Here is a 23,900-nt window from a genome sequence, read left to right as displayed (position 1 = left end):
GGTTTGTGGTCGACACGTTTGTCACATTATGTAATTCCACCGACGCGTTCTATCTGGTGAAGACGCTTGTCCTCTTCATCGAGAAGACGTCCGACTTGGTGTTGGACCAAATCTCGAAAACAGTAGTCGACGTCTTCCTCGAGGAAGAGAATACGGAGAGTTGGCGAGTTGATGCGTTTAAAGTGTCAGTGGTGTCGAATTCGTCGAAACCTGATGGGAAAACGCGAGATATTTTGAACGAACAAAATGACATTTTGGAGAATTATATGAAGACGACGAAATTGGTGTACTTCACGCGAATCAATTTGTATAACATCGAAGGACAAAAGACGGTATTGGCAAAAAAGCTGAAGGAGTGCTCGACAATACGAGCCAAAATCCCGAAAAATTGGGAGAAGGTGTCTGTGTTGTCTGAGAGTGAGTTGGCGAGTCGCATTCGAATCATCCAGAACGGCGTTGAGCTGAATGAAAACACCAAAACGATCACATCAAATGAAGTGATTTTGAAAATTGGGGACGAGGCGAAACGGAGTGGGTTGAGCTTTAAAAAGGAAGGTCTCAAAGAGTTGAATAACACGCACAAAAAACTTGAAGAAAAATTGATCAAAACGATATTAAAAAATTCGGAAAGTGTTGCGTTTTCGGGGTGGAATTTGTACGCGTCGCTGTTCGACTTTATTAATGAAGAAACGAATTTGGTGCAGGCGATGGGGACCTTGTGCTCGGGAGAATATAACACAAAAAGTGTTGAGAATTCGATATTCTCCTCGTTGGTGTTTCTCTATAAAAACATTGAAGAGGAAGACGTCTTCTCGTCCGTTGATTTGGCGTTTTGGAAGTTTCTTGAGTACGTGTTTGTGTTACTCCGAAATGAAGTGATTGAAGTGTTTGTGAAGAACATTTTAGTCGAACAATTTGCGAAAGTCATGTGGGGGGTGTTCCGGCAGAATAAAGAACTGCGGACGAACGCAAATCTCGACAAATACACTGAAAAGGAAAATTCCGAATTTATAGAAGAACTGCTGAAGACATGGAGAGAAGATGATAAGGCACCAACGATCACTATGCATTGCACCGTTTGCTTATTTGAATCCATTCTGTTCATTGGTCTTATCAATGGGAAGTGTGAGAATCGATTTAATAGTTCGTTTATCGAATTACTGAATTCAATGAAAACGCGAGAGGACTGTGACGATTTTTTGGAGATTCTTGAATGGTACAATGAAAGTGAAAATTTGCAAGGAACTAGCGAAGTGATGGAACAGTTGTACAGCGACTGTTTTGAATATGACAAGAAGGCAAAGGGCTTTGGATATTATTTTATGATGTCGAGAATCATCCCAAAGTGCTTTCAATTGAAAGGACTGAAATGTGCTGAGAAAATGAAAGAGTTTTGCGAACGAGAAGTGGACAAAGTGATTCATTTGATCAACACAAATAGTAAAATCGACGAAATTGATAACTTGGATGGAACGTTGGAAGTCTGCCTTGCTATAATAAAGTCACAACACTTTGACAACGGAAAGAACATATTTTTGGAGAAGGATTTCCCTGTATTTTTTGTGAAATTGCTGGAGGTGTATTTGTTTCCAATTTTGGTCGTGAAAGACGGCAATGAGACATTCCCAAGATGTAAGACAGAGAACTCAAGACAGTTGTGTTTCGATTTTGTATTGGAACTTGCGAAGATCGGAGACCTCGGGAACTTTTTAGTTACCTGGACCTCCCGCTACATTTCATTTTTCGCAAAAAAAGAGTTCAAGTTTTGCACACCATCCCTTGTTGGAAACAAGGTAGTCATTGATGCCTTACTGATTTTCAGTGGAGTTGTATCGCCACAGTTCATGACAAAAACAACCGACGGGGATCTCAAAATAATTTTGAGGGAGATACAAACAATTTTGTCGAAAATACAGAACGAGCAAGAGTGTGAGATTTCTACGAAGAACCTCGAAAACATGTTGGAAAAGTACGACGAAAAATGTTCCGACCATTTACACATCATCAAAACGGTTTTTGGGCTTTTAAGGCAAATTGGATGGGACGACGGACTTGTTTTGGAAGACCAAACCCTCGACGACATTTTCGATCATACTGAAAACCAAAGGGCAAAATATGTTGTTGTTTCCTCAAATCGTATCCTTCAATTCAAAGAAAAAATTGACATATTCAATTCTCAAAACAAAGACTATGAGTATATTTTGAATGGCGAGATAGGGGAGTCAACGTGGTTCAAGTTAGGGACGGAGTGGTTTAAGACGTCTCCTTTGGTTTCAAGCGAACGAGTCACTGTTGAGAAGGTGAGGGACTTTGGGAAGAAGTATGAGCGGTCCGAGAAGAGCTTTGAGAACCTGAGTCATCTCGACACGAGTGAGCTGTCCCAAACGCCACAAATTTTCCTCTACAAGATGTCGCCCAAATGTGCTGTCATTCCGCAACGCTTCTCATCCTTTCACAACGAGATTTTTCTTTTTTCGCGAAGCTTCCAGGACTTTGCATTCTCTGTTGCAAAAACCTCAACTTTATCACTTTCTATCAAATTTTCTCTGTTTTACATGCAGACTGTTCTGTTTAGAAATCCCAATCTCCCGAATTATGAAGCATGGGCGGCCTATTTTGATGAGATTTATGACAAAGTGACGTTTTGTTCAGATTGGATCTTTCATTATTTCACTCCAGAGGTCTTAACACTGTTCTTCTCTCGGAATTATCAGATATCGAATGTGATTTTTAAAATGCTCAAGAAAGTTCTTTCAGATAAAATGGCGGAACGATCTGATTATGATTATGAGAGATTGAGTGAGATTGCGACATTTGCGGAACGGTGCATCGTGAGTGTGGAGAAATCGCCAAGGGAGAGTATAGTCGACCTCTTTGAGTTCTTTGCGGTGAACAGTTTCAAAGAAATGGAGTTTGTTGTTCTCAAGAAGAACATCTTCTGGAGGATAGTGAAGATCCTCAAGAATGGGGGTATGAAGTACATCAACGACAAGACTGCTGCTGCGCTTCTGAGATGCTTCTATACCCTTTATGTAAATTCCGACGTTAACGACAACGCAAAGAAGAGTAACAAGCAACTTGTCAAATTAAGTTCCGACGATTTTATGGACGACGTCGAGTTTTTATACGCTATTAGTAAGTACGAAGTTTCTACGCTCTTTCTTGAAGAGTTTGTGAGAATCACCTTTTTGGGAAAACCAGAGAGGATTGTTAACTTCTTAACTTTCTTTACACAAAACGTGGGGGAGATATCAACTTCTCAATTCCTCTTTTTAAAATATCTCTTTAAAGTTAATGAGCGGTTTGAAGGCGAGATGGCAAAGATCATGGTCAAGCCAGTTAAAAGTTTGATAGCGAAGTGCGAGAATGTCGGAGAGGTCGTCAGTCTGCTCAACAACGTTATTGTTTTGTCGGAAATTTCACAGAGCGTTTTCATGTACCTTAAGGGTATATCAAAGTTTGTCAATGAGAAGATATCAAATTATGGAATCAAAATTGCGTTTTTGTAATCTACTATGTGTTGTTTACTAATCTACTATATTTTTACTATTATTTTGTCTATCAATTAATTTCATTATTTTTGTTTTTTTCATTATCTTTTTATTGATTATGGAAGGAAAAAAATTTGAATTTTTACTTCTAAGAATAAAAAGAAAAAACTAAAACAATAATATCAAATAATTTCTGTAATAATTCAATATATCCAAACAACAATTTCATATTATAATGCTAATTTTTAGTTAAACAATAGTTTGATTTTTACATCTATTTTAATGAACGATCTTGGATGCTTTTGAGTTGTACAGAAATATTATAAAATAGTTTTTTAATTAAAAATAGAATACAACCATAAAACTACAAGCCTCTTTTTTTATTTGTTTATTAAATAATAATTCGTTACAGTTGTTGGTTTCTATTACATTCACGATGTGACGGTTGTTCTGTGAAATAGCAGCAAATAAGCCAAATGACCTTTTGTATAATAATTAATTGAATGATATTTTTGAAATTGTTTTCAACAGAAAATGCACTATTCGTAAAACATTACTAAATCCTTCAATTAAGTCTCATAATTGTTTTAGATATATTAAAAATAATTTATTTTAATTTAATTTATAAAAATAAAACTAAAACAATTATAATGGTAAACAGAAGTTCGATTTGCGGAGTGATGTTTGCTATCAAAAGAGTCAAAAAGGTCAATCCCTCATTTTATTTTTATGAAAAGTTATATAAAAACAACGACAAAACACGAATATTCAATATATAACAAATGCCGTGTGTCGAAGGTATGGTTTGGATGGTATGCACATTTTGCTTTATAGCTCCTATGATTGTTCTAGGAGTGGTTCTTCTTGGTCTTGGGATAGCAACACTTCCATCGTCGTATGTGGTAAAGAAAGAATATGACAAATATCCCAACACTTTTAAAGAGCTTAATTTTGTTTATAAAGTTGGTGTTTCCTTCGGATACATATCGATTATCATATGTGTTCTATATTTAGTCTTCTGGGGATTCATGTTATTTCCAGGTGGTGGTGTAGTATCTGTTTGGTACACAATAATTCCCATTATTGGAGCAGTAGTATTTATAGTAATTGGTAGTTTAGTGATACACAATGATAAGAACATATCTATCTATACAAAAGATGATGGAATGAACACATATTATGAAGATGAATTAGCACAATATGAAATCAATGAAAAGTGTTGTTTCAGTGAGAACTACATATTAACACGGACATGTAGTGTCGTTTCAGATACAGACGTTGATTCTTGTGACTCTTCACTGAAAAAAATAGAGTCACATATCAAAGCAATAGGCTCACTCGCCATTTGTGGGTTCTTAGGATGTATCTTAATAGTTATCGGACTTGCCTTAGGCTCGGCGATGAACATAATAATCATATGGTGTATTTAAGTCAATCGTGATACACTATTCAAGTTACAAAAGAACTATAATAATAACTATTACTATAAATGATCATAAATAGTAAAATAAACTATATAAATAAAAGAAAATCGATCAATTGACAATTCACAAAGCGAGCAAAGAAAAGGCGTTGAAACAAATAACAAAAAGAACAAAGAAGAAGACAATGAAGAACACCCCAATCGCAATTTTTTGGAAGACTAAAACACACTTAGAAGCTTTTGGTGGGTGTATTGGCATCACGGGTTGTTCTTGTTGTCCCATGTCAATGCGTGTCGGGCAACTTTGTTCACAGACAGACTCAGCAACAGGTGGGGGAACACTCATTGTCGGGTCTTCAAATTGTTGCTCAGTAATAACAGGCGGCTGACGCATTTCGTTATAATTCTCGGCCATTGGAATCGAATTCGGGATTGTGGTATAGTCCATTCAATAAAATTTCAAGTTTTGTGTGTATTTCTTAAATATAGTTGTATTATAATTTTATTATAGTTATTTTTTTATTGTTATATTATCTTGACAATAATAAGAAAAAGTCTTAAATTATGTTTTGACTTTGAGTTGTTTTGTACTAAACTTAATAATTATTAATTTAATAATATAATAAATTAATATAATACTATTATATTTGATATTTTTATAGTTTATATATAGTTTAACTATATTTGTATTATTTATATTATAATTCTATTACAAAACGGATTTTTTAATTGTTTGACGTTTTATTTGAAAAAAGAACTTGAAAACAAAATATTTTCAAAATTTAAGATTATCAGAACAAGTTTCGGTATTTGTCAATATTAAACAAGAACATAAATTAATTGGACAAGATGTTTGTTATAATTTGGTAGTTTTTGCCAAACTAATGTTTGTTTTTGCACCGCTTCGGATTTAATTAATGAAGAGTTTTTTAAATTAAAAAAAAATGATTTTTATGTGTCAAAACTACCATTGAATTTTTTTTTATTAATAACAGTTGATATTAATAATAAATTATTAATAACAATTTATTATAGTAATTGTTGAAAAAAAAGTTACAAATAAAAACTGTTTCACAATTTTTAAATGATGTTGTTGAATACAAAGTAAAAGGTATATACTATGAAGTATAATATATTTTATTACTAAATATAATACAGATAGTCTCATGTATAATATATCTTTGTAAATTATATAAATAGAACAAAAAGGGGTGAAATAGGGAAGAACAACCAACGAACATTTTTAAAAAGTTGTTGCATATATAAAGGAACAATAACTTTGTATTCACCATATGAAAACAATTATTATTGCACTATTGTGTCTACAAGTATTCTCTGACCGTCTGAACGAGTTCAGTGGTGACGTTGACATTTACGATTTGGGTACCATGAATCGAGGAAAGAATGCAGGGTTGTGGCAACACTCTTCTGAGAACAAGTATGATGTTTTATATTACTTAGCTATGCAGCCATGGAGACATATCATATGGACTTCATTTGAAAATGGTGTCTTTGTGACTCGTGTGATTAATGAAGATCACAATGTTAAAAACTTTAATACTTTGAATACTGATTCTAATCAAGACTTCTGTCAAAAGGATTATGGATATCCAGTTTCTAAATACGAAATCGACTGGAACAGAGTACCAACAGATTCTACCAGACTTAAAGCAGTTGACATCAATGGTAAAACGTGTTACCAATATCCAGCAAAAAGTCCATTGGTGTATGTTGCATTATCTGAAAAGATGACAGCTGAGACTAAAACAGAAAATTACGACATTTGCAGATTTGATTTCATTGGAGGTAAAACTATTACTTTCAGAAGTTTCAATGGGTTGAATCAAGATTTTATTGTTGAATACAACAAAACAGCAATCAAATGCCAAAAAGATTTTACCAAAAATAATGTAGGTACCGAATTGGCTCTTATCTTTGGTATTTCCGATAAAGCTGCTTTAAAAAGTGTCCAAAGTGCTTTTAACGATTTCAAAAGCTTGTCAACTTTGTCTTCTGTAACAGTTTATTATTTGAAAGGAGAGTCTTATCAAACTTTGAAAATCACAAAAGAGCAATTGACTTATGCAACACTTTCAAGTATTGAACCATCAAAAGGAAAAGTAGATACTTTGATTGTTGCAGCTTCAAGAGACCTTGAAGCTAAAGTTACCAAAAAGACTATTAAAAGAGGTGCAATTTTGGTTTTGACTGATGATGGTATTAACAGAGAATTCAATGCTGAAACCGACTTTGATAGAAAGAATTTGACTGTACATGTAGTATCTTTGAACAGACAGGGTGATGCCATGACTGCTAAATTACAGACGTTGTTATCACTCGGTGGCCATTTCCATGAAACCAGTGATACCAATAAAGTTGCCGAGCAGATTAAAGAAGCATTCAACATTATTAGAGCCAATTTAACTGAAAGATGTGACAGAAACAAGTGCAATGGGTTCTGTGATGCTAAAAATAGATGTACATGCCCAATGTGCTGTGAGAATACTTGCTTCTATTCCTTCTGTAACACCACTAGTGGTACTTGTACCCCATGGCCTCCTGTTAATCCAAAACAAAAAGTCAAGTGTCCTTCAAATTGTATTGGTGATTATACATGCAAAGATTTGGAAGGTTGTGTAGTCAGTAGATACAATAACAGTTGTGAGCCAAAGGTAGCATGTATGAAACCAACATGTCCAAATGGTGACAAGGGAACTTGTTCAATTCAAGACAACTGCCCACAAGACGACGTACCAGCCACGGACGGTTATTGTTGGACTTATAAATGTGATTCCAATAGTGGATATTGTATTAAACATACCAAAGGTGCTGAAAAGTGTCCAACAAAGACATCTTTGTGCCAACAGTATAAATGTGATGCCAACTTAAAATGCAGAGTTGAGAACAAAGTTTGTGTGAAGACCATTCCATATGTTGAAATGGATTGTTATGTCGCTAAATGTAATGAAAAGACCGGACAATGTGAGAACAAACTCAGTTGCGACACTTTCACGTCTTGTGGAGGGCAAACAAGCACCACCTCAATTTGTAAATGTGATGCTTCCACTAATAACAAATGTCAATGTGACAAAGTTGCTGGTGGTAATTACTGCGATTCTGATAAGAACGAAATCTGCGATTATACTCATGAACCACCAAAATGTGTCGCTTCTCGATGCAAGGAGGATTTGACTTCTAAGAATTGCTTGAAGGCAACTTGCAATGAGACTGATGGAACTTTGTTGTGGAATCCGATTACTTGTGACCAAAAAGTGATTGTTGATGATGTAAATAAATGCAATAACACTTTTGGATATGTATGCAAAGACAATGCTTGTGTAGTTGAACAGATTGTTACTGATGAAGCACTTCAAGTAGATTGTGGAGTATGTAAATATGATACTGCTCAAAAGAAAGTTGTACACATTTCAACTTGCACAACACAAAAGAGTACATGTGGTGAATTCCAAGGCCAATGTGTTGATAAGAAATGTATTTATCCACAGACTGCAGGAAAAGATCCTAATGACTTCTGTCAGACTTGTTTGAGTCTTGAATGTGGTGCAGATAAAACTGCTTATAATTACGAATATAACAATGCAACAGGCAGATGCAGTTACACCACTCTTAAATTGCCACAATGCAGTGTTTGCGTCAATGGAGCATACATGCAGTATTGTAAAGACGTTGTCCTTCATAAGACTTGGACCAGTGATGATGGTGTAGAACTCCAATACACACTTCCCAAAGATTGCCGTAGTGGTGATTGTATTCCAAGATATCCAATGTCCTGTATGGAGACTGAATACTTTGGAGAGATTCTCAAGACCTTTGGAGAGTGTTCTGATGGTGACTATTTGGAAGCCTCATACCATTACTCATCTAAATTGGATGTCTACAAGTTGAATTATGGTTTCCCACAAAGTCCTGACTTCATTGAAGAAGCTGATAAGGAAGCCTATTGTGTCTGGAAATTCAAGAAAACCAATTGTAAGAAGTGTATCTCACACCAAACCAATTCATCATTTGAAATTGTCGATGAGTGCCCAAGACAATCTGGTGGTGTTGATTATATCTGTTCTGATAATGAGTGTACCATTGATCCGGATTTCAAATGTCAACCACAGAATTGCGTTGTCAAGAACATGCCAGAAGGTAAGACTGAATGTGAAGATTTGTATAATCTTTGTGACAACTCAACTGCTAAATTGAATTCTGCTCGTGAGAAAGAATTCGCTAAATACGACACCGTTGGTAGAACAATGTCTTGTGGAACTACTAATTGTATTTCTAATAAGTGTCCCACACTTTCAGATGACACCAAATGCCAATCAACAGAAGAACATCCAGACTATGGTTGCAGAAAAGCTGCTCATATTTGTGACACAGAAAAGGACGTCTTTTGGTGTTCATTTACACCATTAAATGGACCAGAAGATGATGACGAGTTTTTCCTTACAAGGGATAATGTCAAATTGAATAACAAATGTTACAATTACATATGCGAAGAGACATGCACCGGTGGAGCAAATACATTTGAAGAGTACAAGACAAACACTGAAGCCAAAAAGTGTACACATAAATGGGTCTTAGATGAGAAGAACTCCAACGTCGATCCAAAGCCAAGAAATCTTTGTGAAGATGCAACTTGTAACAAAGCTACTGGTCTTACTGAATACAAAGATAAATCCTGTTTCGTTGCTGAAGAGTTCCCAACACTTACAGCCAATCAAGCTAGATGTTTCTATTGTCAGTGTTCTTATATTGATGGAAGCGCTTCTCTTGTTATGTTCGCTGAGACTGAGACTGAATTCTACCAATTAGATGCTTGTGGTAACTGTATGGTCATGAATCAGACGGATAGAACACAACAACTTAATGAAAAAGCGGAATGTATTCTTGCTGGAGAAATTAATAACACCGGAGCTATTGCAGCTGCTACTACAGTTGCTGCTGTGGTTGTTGCTCTCGTGGTTGCACTCGTAGCTGTTTCTATTGGTGTGTTCAAAACTTACCAATTGGTCAGTTCTGCTATGAAGAATGTTGTTAACACTGCTAATGAAAACGCCCAGTTTAAGGCAGCAGATAACGAAGCAGCCAATACCAACTTCACTACTTAAAAGTATTCATTTACTTCTTTTTAACATTGAATTGTTCGAAATTAATTTTATTCGTTTTATTGAAAAAATAATTATTTGATAATAAATAAAATTAACAAATTTATAAAAAAATATGATATTTATTTTTTATAATATTTTGCTTTAAAAATAGAACATAAACAAAACACATGTTTTTAATACAACAAAATAATGATATTTATTAATTAATTGTAACACTACACACTTTATCATCGAGTATCAAAAAACAATTATTTTTTTAGATATTTTAATTTTTTTAAAAAACGTTTATCATATTTTATTATCACAGTTTTTTATAAAAAGGCTACTTTTTATTCTTTAAAAATGCATATAACTTTTTGTTTTTTTTGAATCCAACATAACTCTATAGGATTAAAGTTTTACAAATCTATAAATTGATATGAGTTATATATGAGTTATAATAAAATAAACAATGAAGTCTTTTTGTTATTAAATACAATAGTATTACCAAATGATTGACAATGGTACTTAAGTAACTATCGTTTACATTTGAAAATTAAGTAACTGATAGAATAATATAGGTATATTTAAACATTTATGCGTTTCGTTATTTAAAAAGACTCAAATAAATTTAACAACACAAACTAACTATACAAAAAATAAAATTAGAAATCAAAACAACACGTATTTTAGATATTAGAAAAAACATCTTTTTCAAGAACAATTGACCTCAAATTAGTGTATTTACAATTTAAAGTGTCTATAATAGTTTTTCCGAATATTTGAATACTATTAGAATTAAACAACAGCACACCATCATAATATATATATTTGATATACTCTTCTTTAAAATTTACTTTTTTACCTCCACACTGCTCAGTCTCAACAAAAAATCCAAGTTCTCTGACTATGTCAACTAACAGTTGTAAACACTCAATGGTATAATTATTATTTTTCCTTCTTTTTGCTGTCTTTTGTGATATACCACAGTTGAGATCTTGTTGATATCGGAGTGAACATCTCTCATAAACCACTTTTTTGACTTCTATTTCATCAAATGTATCCCAAATGTACTCGACAGTCAAAAATTGTTCAAAGACAGTTGCCTTCTTGTTGGGACACTTTAAAGAGATGCTAAACCTTTTGTTGATAATCCAGAGGAGAACCATTTGTTCGTAAACTTGATTATTACGAACTTCTATAAAACGTGGTTGTCGTGTTACTGGCATAAAAACGTGGTTTGTTGTATTTTTACTGAAAATATACTTTAAATTACGAAATTGTTGCAATACATCTTTATTTGAAGAAACTGTTTGTCGAATTTTTATCTATTTTTCAATCATTGTAATTATATAGAAACAATGGAAGAAACTTCGGGTATCTGCGGAAGTTATGAAATCGTACCAAACAAGTTTCATCTAAATCAGAGGATTTTCAATTCTGGTTTGTTTGGAAATAGAGCGGTGATAAAGTACTTTGATGTTTGGAATTGATTATTTCTACTCATTGGGGTTATGAATATATTATTCGTTTAGTTTAGAAATCGAAACCATTAACATCAACACTCATTTATACTCTTGAAAATTTGTTGAAGCACAATTACTTTTAAGGTAACAATACTTATTTTTTGCAAAATAATATGTGGACATTTATAAATAATGGGAGAAAATTGGTATAGTTTGGGTTTTTTAAGAAAAAATTTTAAAGCCATTTGGAAATAAAATAAAAAGAAGTGACTTGGTAAAATAGAGTACAGAATTGTAGTTATTATCAAAGTAGAAATCCAAATAATAGTAACAATAACAAAAACATTTTAATTTTAAGAATGACACATTGAAAACTTCATTGGAATGTTTGAATAATATATAATATTAAGTGATTTAAATGGAAAACAACGGGAATTTTTCGAATGTTTTTTTGATCAAACATTTTCTATTCTTTTCGAAAAAACAATATTTGTTAAGTTTAGTTTGTTGTTTCTTTATTTTTTTTAACAGAAATAAATTTATTTTACTATATAATAATATATGATGTTTCCAATAAATAATAATAACAAGCACTTTACAACCCAATAAATAATAATTGTGTCAGCAACATTGATATTTTGATTAAATAATAATTCATTATTTTGTTGTAAATTTTTATATGGATGCGACAAAAGAGCATCACTTTATTTTCATAAATTCATTTTATTTAAAAAAAATAATAATAATCGAACAATAATTTTTTAAAAAATTTATTATTCTTTGTTCAGCAAAATTATTATAATCAAACTCAACTTCACATTCAAAATATTCAGTCATATATTTATCCCGTACATATGGCTATTATATAACCCATTTATCTAACCATCTTTGAACGAATGTTTGAATTATTAAATACCAAATGTCTATTTTTTATAATCATAATAACAAAATAATAATATATTTTTAGTATCAGCTTTATGAGGATAAACTAAGAAATAATTCTTATTTTATAAAAATTATTTTAATATTTTTAATTATGACTATCATGTGAATTGTATAATATAACAAACTAATTCATTGATTATATTAATTAAATACGTTTAAATGCCCAAAGCTAACGTACACTGACAATTACAAATGCTGGAATATGAAAATTATTAAAAGAGTCATAAAAGTGAAGCCAAATAATTAATTTATTTTTAAACTTTTTCATCGAATTGCTTATTATTCTAACTTTAACTTTTAATTGTGTTATTTTTAGATTATTTAAACTTTTCAGGAATTGAGGTAGATTCTTGAAATAGCATTAATTCATTTTGTTTTTCTTTATTGCCAATGTAACATAACATTGAAATCCTCTCAATCTCTTCATTCAAACAATCAATCCATTTTATTCAAAAAATTTAATGACACACTATATGATATTGGCTTCCTATTTATCCCGAAAAGTGAACAAACTTACACACTCCAAGAAATACCATCAAATTAATCAACAATCGTTTTTGGTGTGAAAATTGCTTACCAAATAAAATGTTTTTCAATTCATTTTCTGTTATACTGATGATTATTTTTTGTTATTAATTTTGTTATACATTTTTTATCATTTTTTTAATTATTTTTTATTAAGTATATTAATTATAATCAAGTATTAAACTGAAATTAGTTTAGTTATTGATCATTTTTATTATAAAGATACTATTTGTTATAACAATTAGAATATTATTAACAAATAGAAAATTTACAATTAAAAACTTCGGCAATAGTAATGAAGTAAAGTTGAATGAAACCAATTCTTAATAGTAAAGAATAGGACTTTGGTGAACAACAAATCAATGAAAATTACCTTGTGTCTGTATTTTCCAAGGTGACCTTTCCGCTCTTGACGTTCTCGAAAATGACTTCCGCTGTTTGCAAGAAACAATTGTCGACATTAGTTGCGTCTCTTGCGGAAGCTTCCAAGAAGAGGAGCCCGTTCTCTTTTGCAAACGCCTCGCCCTCCTCTTTTGAAACTTGTCTCTCTGGCAAGTCGCACTTGTTCCCAACCAACATGATAGTTGTATTCGGGTTCGAGTATTTACGGCACTCCTCAAGCCATACCGGGACTTTCTCAAACGACTCTTTTCGACTGATGTCGTATACCAACAATGCACCAGCTGCTCCTCTATAGTAACTTCTAGTTATCGATCTGAACTTTTCCGATCCTGCTGTGTCCCACTGCATCGTTATCCCATTCTTCCATAGGAACTACTAAGTATAGTAAAATTATAATAAAGTAATTATTAGTTACTAGTAAAAACAAACGATTTGCAATTTGACGGACTGTCCCTGGATGGGGACAGTCTTGGTGCCAAATTCGACGCCGATGGTCAAGTCGTGGATTGGTTGGAAACGCTTGTCTTGGAATTGCAAGAGGAGGCACGACTTACCGACAGCGACTTCTCCGACGACCACAAATTTGAAAACATATTGAAATTGTGACTCTGGTGCTTTTGTGTCGACAACTGGAATCACTTTGGGTCCATTTGTTGGTGCACTTTTAGTATCGTTACCACAACACTAACAGTCAGGTTGTGTCAATTTGGCGTCTAAAAAAACAAACGGCCATCACTCTGATTTTACAGATCAGGGTTCGTTCTATTTTTTCTCGCTTTTTCAGTTCTGGTCATCTCTGGCCCAATGAATCAACGATCGAGCAAATGGTCGGGATTAGTGTCGTTTTCCCTTTTTTTCTTTTTGATGTAAAAACGGAGTTTTGGGAAGTATTTATTCATCAAACGTCTTTCTCTTTCTAATGTGTCCAACATGAGGAAATCAAAAGAATAGTTTAAAGAAAAGTTCTCTTTTATTAGAGCGTTTTTTCTACTTGATCGGCGGGTTTTTTTTAATAACATTTTTGTTTTGATTTTTGGGTGTTTTTGTTGAATAAAACAATGAAAAAATATAGTATTAGTTATACTATTATATATAGTTTTAACTGTTATTAAAAGAAACTAATAATATTATTATTTAGTATTATACAATTTATTATTCAATTGTTGTTAAACCATGTATTATAAAATTAACTATAAAATGTGTTAAAACAAATATATAATAAATAAAATTATTAAATATGATACAGTACAATAGTAATAAATAAGTATGAACTGAAATAATTGATATGACGTTTTCATATGAAGTGCAAGACCCGAAGACGTTACGCCAAATACCGGATCAATACCGGAAGTGTTTTGAATGTGATAAAACGCGCATAGATGAGCTTCGTCGTTCAACACTTTGTTGTCATGTTTTGTTTGTTAATTTATTAATTTATTAATTAATTAAAGATTAAAGATTAAAGTATAAAAAGTTAACTTGCAGATGCCAAGCATGCTTGAACACAAAACATGATAAATTTCCATGTGGGAGGTGTGGTGAGACATTAACTAAAAATGACTTTGTGCCATATAAACGAGATGATCTGCTCGTGAAAAAAGATAAGAGAGGGGACTTGCCAAAAAGCGTCAAAGATCTCGAAAGAAACGACTTTGAAGACACCCCAACTTATAATAACTTCTTGGAAAACGTCGAGAAGCTCAACGAACTCATGAAAACATCATCGGACAAAACTAAGTACAAGGACCTCTACGATCTGATCGCGTCGAAGAAAACACACAAGGCTAAAGAACAAAAGACCCGCGCGCGTATCAACCTCGAAGCTATCACTACACACAAACAAAAGAAACAAGAAGCAACAGCACGTGTCCCAACTATTGGGGACTTGGTCCAGAAAGGAGAGGTGGCGCAGAAAAACGAGTTGATTAAAGAACAACGAAGAAAGGTCGACGAGCAAACAAAGCGTGTCTATGGGTATGACCCAACTTGTGTTAACAAGAAGAAGGTCTACCAGGCACTCAACTGGTTCTGATTGATTTATGTCTTTGTATTTTCCATCACCATCTCTCATCTTATCATTTATTTCAATCTTGGATTAATTCTGTTTGTAATTATTTATTATATTTTATAGTTTCAACCTATTTTTTTATAATAAATTATAAGAAAGTACTAATTGGTAGAAATTGTTTCAAATAAAAATCAAAAAAGATAAAAGCATTTTACAAATTATGAATAGTATAAACAAACTATTACATATAGTAAAACAGTAGTAACAAAACAATACAGTTATAATAAATTAAATTATATTATATTATTTTTATTTTAACTTTAAAATTAAAAGTAAAAATGCCAGTCATATCAATCAAAACTATAGCTCTAATGAATTATATAATTTTTGTTTTTCAAAGAGATCTACGAAGTTTCATGTTTGGTGACCAAGCCCAAAAAGAGGCAAAAAAGCAGACGAAGAAGATGTACAAAATGTTTTACGATTCTTTCGACGCCGAGTATACCAAAATCCAATGGTTTTTTTTCCCAACACAAAATTATAAAGAATTAATAAGTATAGTACATTATATAAACTATACGACCGATTGACTCACCTCTAGCATCAGTTTTGTGAAACCGGATATCACGCCGTTACACGCGTTTTCAAGTGGGGAATATGACCCGATATATCCGATCATATCATCAGCACAACACTACGCATTCACTTCATTTAGCACTTACCCTATTGTGAATGGTAAAAAAATAGGAAACCCAATAGCAGATTTTTATGAAATGTTATTATATAACAATACTATAATACATTGTATGTGCGACGGATGCGGTATCGGTTCCGCACCAAAGAAAGCGGCGTGGAGCGCAGGTCAAACAGCCGTTAGCAGTTTGGCTAGAGACATTCGAACGTGTTCAAATATCAAGGAAATGGCTGACGCAATGATCCGGGCGGTGGCTGACGCACACGAGAGTATCTTCACTGCCGCCGAATTGAACAACGAAACAGTGTTAATCGGTTCAACAACTATTTTAATACAAGTCGTTCTTCAACTCGAAGCCGCAGAGAAGAGATACGCCGCACTCACTCTTAATATCGGTGATAGTCGAGCCTATCTCCACAATACCTCCTCAACAAAATCGTTTTTCAACTTCGAAGCAAGAAAGTGTATGGAAGGTTTGTGACTTTTTATTGTACTATATGCTAATAGTTCAATTACTATATAATTTTACTATATCGTGTTGTCAAGGAATTCATCCATCAATAAGTACGTAGTAGCAATACAGCAGAGTACTACGAATTAATTTTATACTTGAGAGGTATTAGACTAACAGAATAACAATTAGACTTGGCAAATAGTCAAGGCCGTATTGGCAATTTCACAAATAATCAGCCCGACCTTCGCAATGTGACGTTAATGTACACCGAAGTTCAAGACGGTGATGTCATAATGACGTGTACTGATGGGATCAATGACAACTTCGACCCCGAAATCATCGGCGTGGAAAAGACTATGGATCAAATGCAAAAACAACAGTTCATCGAACAACAAATCGGACAGTATTTACAACACGCATCTCTTGCGGAGGCAGTCGAGGCTATCGGGGAGTATATCGTAAACGCTTCGTCGCAGGCAAGGGAGTCTAAGTCCCGTCCACAGACACCACAATCACCGCCAAGTCTTCTTGTGTGCACAAAACCTGTCGGCAAATTGGATCATTCAACTGTTGCTCTCGTCAGAGTCGAGCTGAGAAACCCTGACGACCTATTCTTTATCGATTCGTTCGTTCCACCATATAATCATTTAATCAATCCCGTGGTCACAGAAACTACTTCCCCAACATCTAGAAGCAAAATGAGGAGAGAACACAGGAAACTTTTTATCGTCAACAAGGTTTGTTTTTTACTATATACTTCTAGTAAATATATTACATTTTTTGTGCTATTTTTAATAATATAAATAGTTTTATTAATAATTAGGATTTTGTTAAAGGAAGAGCATCAAGTATGTCAAGGGTTTTAACGCCTAAATACGCACATAGTGACGTGTGTCCATCAGACCCAACATCACCAACTTCTAGTCGCTTGTGTTCTCCAGTCACCGTTACGCATATGCGAGAGTTGTTGTAAATTTTATAATCGCAAGTATGGTATTTTTATGGTTTTGTTACCATAATTTATAGTTTCTCATTTGCTTTCATTTGTCTTGAATCACGTCTGCCTGTTGTATAAAAATAAACTGGAATGTAGTAAAGAACTATATGAAATTAATTATTATTATTAAATAATATTTGTTTTCTATTTCAATGAAAAAGATTGAGATTGGAGGAAAGAAACATCATTAATAGCTTGGTTATCACTGGAGGCTCAATCTGTAAAAGAGGTACCGATATGCGTAACGGCTGCAAAGGGAGAACAAGAAGATTAACACAACATACTGGATGATGTCTGCGAGTCCCAACGAAAGGAATCTGATCGTCAAATCGAAGCCAAGCCCATACAAGAAGCTGTCATACAGCTTGACAAGGACCACCGCAACGGCGAACACGATGAGATTCATCATGAACAAGATACTCGTCTGGTTCAACGTTTTGATAATCAGATTGAACCTGTCATTTTCGGACTTTTGGTCAGATTAATTAAAATACAATACACGTATAATTTTGAAAAAAAGACAAACGGCTTGCTCTGTGAACGACTTGAAGCTGAGTAAGTCAAGGAAAACATAGGAAAATGTGTTAGTCAGTCCGAAAAATATGCCAGAGACAGCAAAAACCATGTGCAACTCATCTACCTCATAGACGTCATCGGAGTTTGGAACAGCGCCTTTAAGAATAATCATAGAGAAGTACCCAACAAACACGGATACTAACATACAAATGATTGTCTTCGATACACCAGCAAATGTGTTACAATAGTTCTCCGGTTTGTTGGAGACATGGTCTTCTTCATGTCAATTTACTGTATAACTCTTGATATTATGAATTGATTCTAATATTAAGAACAAACCTGTCTTAATGACATAGAGGAGAAGACTTTGGAAAGCAAAAACACAAGTAAACAGAAACGCTTTCTGAAAGGCAGTCCATAAAGAGAGCGACACTAACAACAAAAGGACAAAACTAAAGAAAAAAGTAACACCTGACATCGTCACCAATGATGCACTGAAGCGCATAATCGACTTTTTTAACAACTGTTGATCCACGGGTTCGATGATTTGCGTACTCATTTCTATTTTTTTTAAGTTTAAATTTTTGAAGGGGTTGTTTATAATTTAAAAAATAGCTAACTATAGTTCCTTATCGTATTTCTTTTTTCTTGGTGTTCAATTATAGTTTATTTATAATAGATTTGTTATCAGTTGGTAATTGAATAATTTAGCACTTGTTTGTTCTTTCTTTGTCTTGCATCCAACAAATCTTCGTCCATGATTTGTTGGACTCAAGTTTTAATAAATGACCAAGGAAAATGCACGGGGTGTTAGTATAGAGCCAACACAAATACATGTTGAGAAGGCACTGAATTCATTTGCATTTAAGAATCTGAAAAAACTCGAAATATACTCCATTAATACTCAAATGACTCTACAGACTGGACCAACAACACTCACAATATCACTCTCACCAGAACCACACCTTTACTTTTATGTACAACACTGTCTCAAAGCATTCATATCTTCAATGTATCCACCAGTCACTGTTTCTGGCGATTACATGCACTTCGAGTTAAGGATATTCCCGCCGTATCCGTGCTCGAAAATAATATTAGAAAACCGCCTTTCCGAAGTCGACTATGTATTTGTCAAGGTCGACGACACGTTGTACCCACACCTCTTACGTTTTGGCCAGGGTCTATTGGCTCGCAATGGGATATTAGGCTGCTTATATCTTCAGAATTTTGGCAACAAGTTAGTTCTTGTTGCGAATAAAAATCAGATCCACACCGCGCGCCGTGTTATTGAAGAGACAAAATACGCGACTCTCATTCTCCGCCAACCAACCTTAAATAACAACATGACGTGTAAACAACTTTCCAAGCACAAGTGGGTTGCCACTTTCATTCTCAAAGAGGCTAACATCGATAATCGATTCATTAAAAAGAAAGTAACTCCCGCTGTTCTCTCCGTCCCAGTCATGAACGTCGTCACCAAAACCCTCGCCGCTACGACTCCTAAGCAACCCACGAAAACAAAGAAACCCAAACCCGACACAACAAGTGAAGACATGTCGGATATCGACTTCATTAAGCCAAAAACCGTGTCGATCACTCAAAGCAAAAAGGTCACTCGCGAGTACTTCCCAAAGTTTTCTCGCAATTTCACAAAAGAAGAGAACGAGGTGAAAACGCCTCAGGACGAGCTTGCGGATGGGTACAAGAAAATTCAGCAGATGTACGCAGTCGAGGAGAAGGTCGCTCGAGAGCTGGACGTCGACCTCTCGGACAACGCGTTCAGATACTTTGGGTACGCCGACGAAAGAAATTTGGTGCGCGACGATCAACTGACATCAGAGTATTACAGCGATCTTCTCCTCTCGCAAGCCCATGAGAAGAGTCTCAAAGACGAAACTGAAAAAGCCCGACAGCAGCGTCTTGATCGAGAAAAGGCCGAAGAAGACGCCCGTCTTGCCAATCTCAAAAAAGAGGAAGAACGTCGGTTGTTGGAAGAGAAAGCGCGGGACGAGGAAGAAGCGCGTCGACTGCAAGAAGAGGAAGAGTTTGGGAAGATGGAAAATGTGATTCTTCTTACGAACAAAGGGGAGGACTACACGGTAGAAAAAGGCCTCACTGTAGAGCTTCGCCACGTCTTGAAATGGCACGAAAGTGATGTGATGAGTATGATGAATCAATGTGAAGTCGACTATGAAATGTTCTCTGAGAGTATTTCTGTGAAGGGGAATGGTGCGGATGGGTTCTGTGTTGGTCTAGAGAATTTTGCATCGGAAGTGATGAAAGAAGAGGTTGTAGTAAGTGTTGATTGTTGTGTCGCTGCTGCGGTAACGTTAATATTCAATAAAGAAGGCATTGAAGCGTCAGCGTGGTACTTTGGGCCTGTTATTTTGGCTTTAAAAGACCCAGATTTCTGCGTCAATTATTGTGAGAGGGAGATTGAAAATCTCCTTGACGATGACGAAGAAAATCAAGAATGCGTCATCGTGACGGCAACAAATGACAAAAACGTGAAATACGCGGAACAAAGAATTCAATCATTGTGCAAATCTGCATATAAACGAATGTTGAGTGAAAAAGAGAAAAATGAAGTATTCAATGTCATTAATACTGACAGCGAAGCTTTCATTAACAGTCAAGTCCTCGAACAATACGAGGAAAAGTGGTTTTTAATCTCATTCAATGAGAATGTAAAAGTTTCGCTACAAAAGAGAATATCTTTTAAATTATAGTTTAGTTTTGGTTTGTTATACATTTTTTGTAGTTTTTTAAATTTTAACAAGAATAGTTTATTTTATTAATAATTATAGTACAGTTTGTTTTATTAACATTTCATCAAATATTAAATTTAAATAGTACTTATTAAATTTAAATATTAGAATTATTATTATAATACTATTATAATAATTATTTATTTTCAAAAAACAATTGTGTAAAAGTTTGAGTTTTTTTCATTTTTCAGTTATTGTGTTTTATTAATAAATTTAATTAATTAAAATATAATAAAAAAATAAAAAATAATATCCATGAATTATGATATTATTATTATATTTTTTAGTTTTTCAATTTGAATCAAACTTGTTAAAAATAAAAAAAGAAAAAAATGTACACTGAATTATAAATAAAAGAAAATACAACTATATATCTAGTACATAAAAAAATAATAAAATGAATGAGAATAAATACTACAAGAAATTATTGATACATATAAAACTAATTACAGTAATTCAAACAACTAAAGATTTAATTACCTTTTTAAAGCTTAAAAATTCAACTTGAAACATGTAGAAAGCCTTTTCATATGGACAAATACAAATCAAACCTGTACATGACCACAATCGAACTTGCTCAAAAGGCAACAATTGTCGCAAATTCTTTGAGAATGGTCGACACGTCATTTAACGACTTCTCTTTAGCACTCGAAGGCTCAACATCAAAACTTCCTTTTAACGATACTCCTGCGTCTTTTCTCTCATTAGTTGATTTGTGCCAGTCTGTTAATACCGCGATGCGCAACACTCTTTCCGTTTACGTTTGTTTTGTACTATATTTATAGTTTTTAATCTATTGTTATAGTACAGTACCTTGATACGGGGAGTACACATTCACATCTTAGCACGAGGCCTTTCGAGCGCTGAGTGACAGCCTTAAGAAACCCTGGGAGTGGAAGGAGGAATTCAGCAGTCACACACTAATAAAATCCGAACAGATGCAACAAGTATTTAACGTGCACACTTACACCTGTCTCACGAAGTACATCACATCCCTCAAAAACAATCAACAGGGTGAGTTGCGAGCAGCGCTGGATGAAAGTTTGGTGAAGCCGTTCACATTTGTTTCAGACCGGTTAGTCTCGGAGAGAGTCAAACAATTGCAACGCGATTATAATCAGCCCGTAGATACTATTTTAAAGCTCGAGGGGAAGCCTAAGATGTTTCTACCTGAAGGAATAGAACGATTGATGTACCAAGTCTATTTCTCGACGGAAAGTATGGAAGGAGTTTTTAGACAATGTGCGGGGAAGAGTGAGATGGAACAATACTTTAAATACATTGGAGTCGTAGACTTTGATCTGATAGATGGAGTTTTAGCTTGTGCATTAATTAAGAAATATATTCGAGAAATTAGTGAGCCTATATGGCCAGTCGAGTTGTATGACCAATTAATTAATATCACTGAAAATTTCGGAGGAAATTTGGCAATGTGGAAAATGAAGTTTAGAGGAATGTATAATACCGTGCCAGACCAAAACAAAACGTTTTTGGAATATTTCGTTCCACTTTGCTTGAAAATAGTCGAACACAAAACAAGTAAAATGAATGTTAATAATTTGGCAATTTGTGTGGGTCCGGCAGTGATTAGAAAAAGTGCCATGACTGAGGGAATGTTCTCTCAATATGTATTTTTGGCTTTTACTAATATACTGACCGCTGCTTTAGATATCTTTCCCGTTTGTTAGGTGTATAATAATATTATTATAATAATAACTATAATAATAACTATAATATTATTATAAATATTATAATAATAACTATAATAATAACTTCTAGCAAATACAACTCAAATTTATTGACTCAAGAATTAAAGAAGTGTGTTCACCTTCATCTTTATACATCGACACATTCGGAAAGAAAGTTTCAAAGAATAAAAGAGGAGCAAAAACCCCAACAGTAATGAGAAAATTGTTTAGTGATAAAGGACTCAGTCAGGCGAAACATAGAAGATCAGTGTCGTCTTTAGCTGCAGAAAGTATCTCAAAACAACTCATACCAAAAATGTAGTTTTTGATCTTAGAAATATTTAGGCTATGTGAAAGGGTATTTCTTTAAGATATTGAAAATGAATCAAGAGAAAGGTGTTCTTATTATAAAATATGGTTTATTAAACTATTTCAGATTATTCTATTAAAAATATAGTACACAAAGCGAAATAATTTTTTTAATTGCACTTTTTATCGGAAAATACAATTTTTTTGTTTATAGAAAAATACATTATTTAATTATATTAAATAAATATGTTCTTATATTGAATAGTTTATTGTTTTTTCCCATTTATTTAAGATTCCACTAAAAAAATAAGAAAAACTGATTTTGTTTTTATAATGAACCCAAAAATGCCGGAACAGAGCTATTAAGTAATTATTCAAAAGCTAATAGTTAATAACTAAGAATATATTTTTTACACATATGACTTGTGTAAAAAATAATCTGGCTAAATATCTCCCGAAGAGAATCGGGATTTTGGGATTACATCTCACCGTGTTGGCGCCACGCTCTTCTAGTTATATAACACCAGAAAAGGACTAAAAAGCACTTATGTTTACGACCCTTCCAGAGTACAAGGCCCTTGAAGCGAAACATGCTGCGATGGCATCCTTTGTGATGAAGGACGCTTTTGCGAAAGACCCGTCACGGTATGCCAAGTATACTCTTCAATTTGAAGGCATTCACTTTGATTACTCGAAAAACCTTATTGATGAAGAAACAATGAAGCTGTTGCTTGCACTTTGCAATGCCGTCGACTTGAAGAAGAAAATCGAAGCTGAGTTCACAGGAGAAAAGATCAATGTCACCGAGAAGAGAGCAGTCTTGCACACCGCGTTAAGAAATAGAGACAACACACCCGTCCTTGTTGATGGGAAAGATGTGATGCCAGAGATCAACGCCGTCTTAGCTAAGATGGGGAAGTTCTGTGAGGGTGTAAGAAGTGGAACTATTAAGGGATATACCGGAAAGGAATTCACTGATGTTGTTAACATTGGGATTGGAGGATCAGATCTTGGACCCGTCATGGTGACGGAAGCTCTTAAATTCTATAAACACCCAAGACTCACATTCCATTATGTTTCGAATGTGGACGGGACTCATATGGCTGAGGCCCTAA

The 23,900-nt window shown here is 34.0% G+C and overlaps 12 protein-coding genes across 12 annotated transcripts; 8 read left to right on the top strand and 4 right to left on the bottom strand.

The window, feature by feature from the left end:
- Nucleotides 1-125: 125 nt before the first annotated feature.
- Nucleotides 126-3,509, top strand: EIN_470090 (hypothetical protein; the record flags this gene model as incomplete). The annotated part of the gene is made up of 1 exon (XM_004183073.1): nucleotides 126-3,509. A coding segment is annotated over one exon (3,384 nt), but the record flags the coding sequence as incomplete, so codon positions are not given.
- A 764-nt stretch (nucleotides 3,510-4,273) lies between these two features.
- Nucleotides 4,274-4,921, top strand: EIN_470080 (hypothetical protein; the record flags this gene model as incomplete). Its single annotated transcript, XM_004183072.1, has 1 exon — nucleotides 4,274-4,921. One exon carries the CDS (start codon nucleotides 4,274-4,276, stop codon nucleotides 4,919-4,921), a length of 648 nt encoding a protein of 215 aa, XP_004183120.1.
- Nucleotides 4,922-5,038: 117 nt separating this feature from the next.
- On the bottom strand, nucleotides 5,039-5,362 carry EIN_470070 (hypothetical protein; the record flags this gene model as incomplete). Its single annotated transcript, XM_004183071.1, has 1 exon — nucleotides 5,039-5,362. One exon carries the CDS (start codon nucleotides 5,360-5,362, stop codon nucleotides 5,039-5,041), a length of 324 nt encoding a protein of 107 aa, XP_004183119.1.
- Nucleotides 5,363-6,206: 844 nt separating this feature from the next.
- Nucleotides 6,207-10,034, top strand: EIN_470060 (170 kDa surface lectin precursor, putative; the record flags this gene model as incomplete). Its single annotated transcript, XM_004183070.1, has 1 exon — nucleotides 6,207-10,034. The coding sequence occupies one exon, from the start codon at nucleotides 6,207-6,209 to the stop codon at nucleotides 10,032-10,034; it is 3,828 nt and encodes a 1,275-aa protein (XP_004183118.1).
- Nucleotides 10,035-10,702: 668 nt separating this feature from the next.
- EIN_470050 (hypothetical protein) lies at nucleotides 10,703-11,431 on the bottom strand (the record flags this gene model as incomplete). The annotated part of the gene is made up of 2 exons (XM_004183069.1): nucleotides 10,703-11,322; nucleotides 11,374-11,431. 2 exons carry the CDS (start codon nucleotides 11,429-11,431, stop codon nucleotides 10,703-10,705), a joined length of 678 nt encoding a protein of 225 aa, XP_004183117.1.
- Nucleotides 11,432-13,318: 1,887 nt separating this feature from the next.
- On the bottom strand, nucleotides 13,319-14,084 carry EIN_470040 (GTP-binding protein YPTC4, putative; the record flags this gene model as incomplete). The annotated part of the gene is made up of 3 exons (XM_004183068.1): nucleotides 13,319-13,693; nucleotides 13,781-14,035; nucleotides 14,079-14,084. The coding sequence occupies 3 exons, from the start codon at nucleotides 14,082-14,084 to the stop codon at nucleotides 13,319-13,321; spliced, it is 636 nt and encodes a 211-aa protein (XP_004183116.1).
- Nucleotides 14,085-14,636: 552 nt separating this feature from the next.
- Nucleotides 14,637-15,383, top strand: EIN_470030 (hypothetical protein; the record flags this gene model as incomplete). Its single annotated transcript, XM_004183067.1, has 2 exons — nucleotides 14,637-14,767; nucleotides 14,837-15,383. 2 exons carry the CDS (start codon nucleotides 14,637-14,639, stop codon nucleotides 15,381-15,383), a joined length of 678 nt encoding a protein of 225 aa, XP_004183115.1.
- Nucleotides 15,384-15,775: 392 nt separating this feature from the next.
- EIN_470020 (hypothetical protein) lies at nucleotides 15,776-17,198 on the top strand (the record flags this gene model as incomplete). The annotated part of the gene is made up of 4 exons (XM_004183066.1): nucleotides 15,776-15,876; nucleotides 15,961-16,526; nucleotides 16,697-17,132; nucleotides 17,177-17,198. The coding sequence occupies 4 exons, from the start codon at nucleotides 15,776-15,778 to the stop codon at nucleotides 17,196-17,198; spliced, it is 1,125 nt and encodes a 374-aa protein (XP_004183114.1).
- Nucleotides 17,199-17,706: 508 nt separating this feature from the next.
- Nucleotides 17,707-18,579, bottom strand: EIN_470010 (hypothetical protein; the record flags this gene model as incomplete). Its single annotated transcript, XM_004183065.1, has 3 exons — nucleotides 17,707-17,973; nucleotides 18,031-18,296; nucleotides 18,360-18,579. The coding sequence occupies 3 exons, from the start codon at nucleotides 18,577-18,579 to the stop codon at nucleotides 17,707-17,709; spliced, it is 753 nt and encodes a 250-aa protein (XP_004183113.1).
- Nucleotides 18,580-18,805: 226 nt separating this feature from the next.
- EIN_470000 (hypothetical protein) lies at nucleotides 18,806-20,749 on the top strand (the record flags this gene model as incomplete). The annotated part of the gene is made up of 1 exon (XM_004183064.1): nucleotides 18,806-20,749. The coding sequence occupies one exon, from the start codon at nucleotides 18,806-18,808 to the stop codon at nucleotides 20,747-20,749; it is 1,944 nt and encodes a 647-aa protein (XP_004183112.1).
- A 596-nt stretch (nucleotides 20,750-21,345) lies between these two features.
- On the top strand, nucleotides 21,346-22,798 carry EIN_469990 (hypothetical protein; the record flags this gene model as incomplete). Its single annotated transcript, XM_004183063.1, has 3 exons — nucleotides 21,346-21,549; nucleotides 21,634-22,467; nucleotides 22,568-22,798. The coding sequence occupies 3 exons, from the start codon at nucleotides 21,346-21,348 to the stop codon at nucleotides 22,796-22,798; spliced, it is 1,269 nt and encodes a 422-aa protein (XP_004183111.1).
- A 534-nt stretch (nucleotides 22,799-23,332) lies between these two features.
- Nucleotides 23,333-23,900, top strand: EIN_469980 (glucose-6-phosphate isomerase, putative; the record flags this gene model as incomplete). Its single annotated transcript, XM_004183062.1, has 1 exon — nucleotides 23,333-23,900. A coding segment is annotated over one exon (568 nt), but the record flags the coding sequence as incomplete, so codon positions are not given.

Source organism: Entamoeba invadens (assembly GCF_000330505.1).
Source record: "Entamoeba invadens IP1 unplaced genomic scaffold scaff_1105074725099, whole genome shotgun sequence".
NCBI classification, from domain to species: Eukaryota; Evosea; order Mastigamoebida; family Endamoebidae; genus Entamoeba; species Entamoeba invadens.
This window is presented reverse-complemented; position numbering and strand designations above follow the sequence as displayed.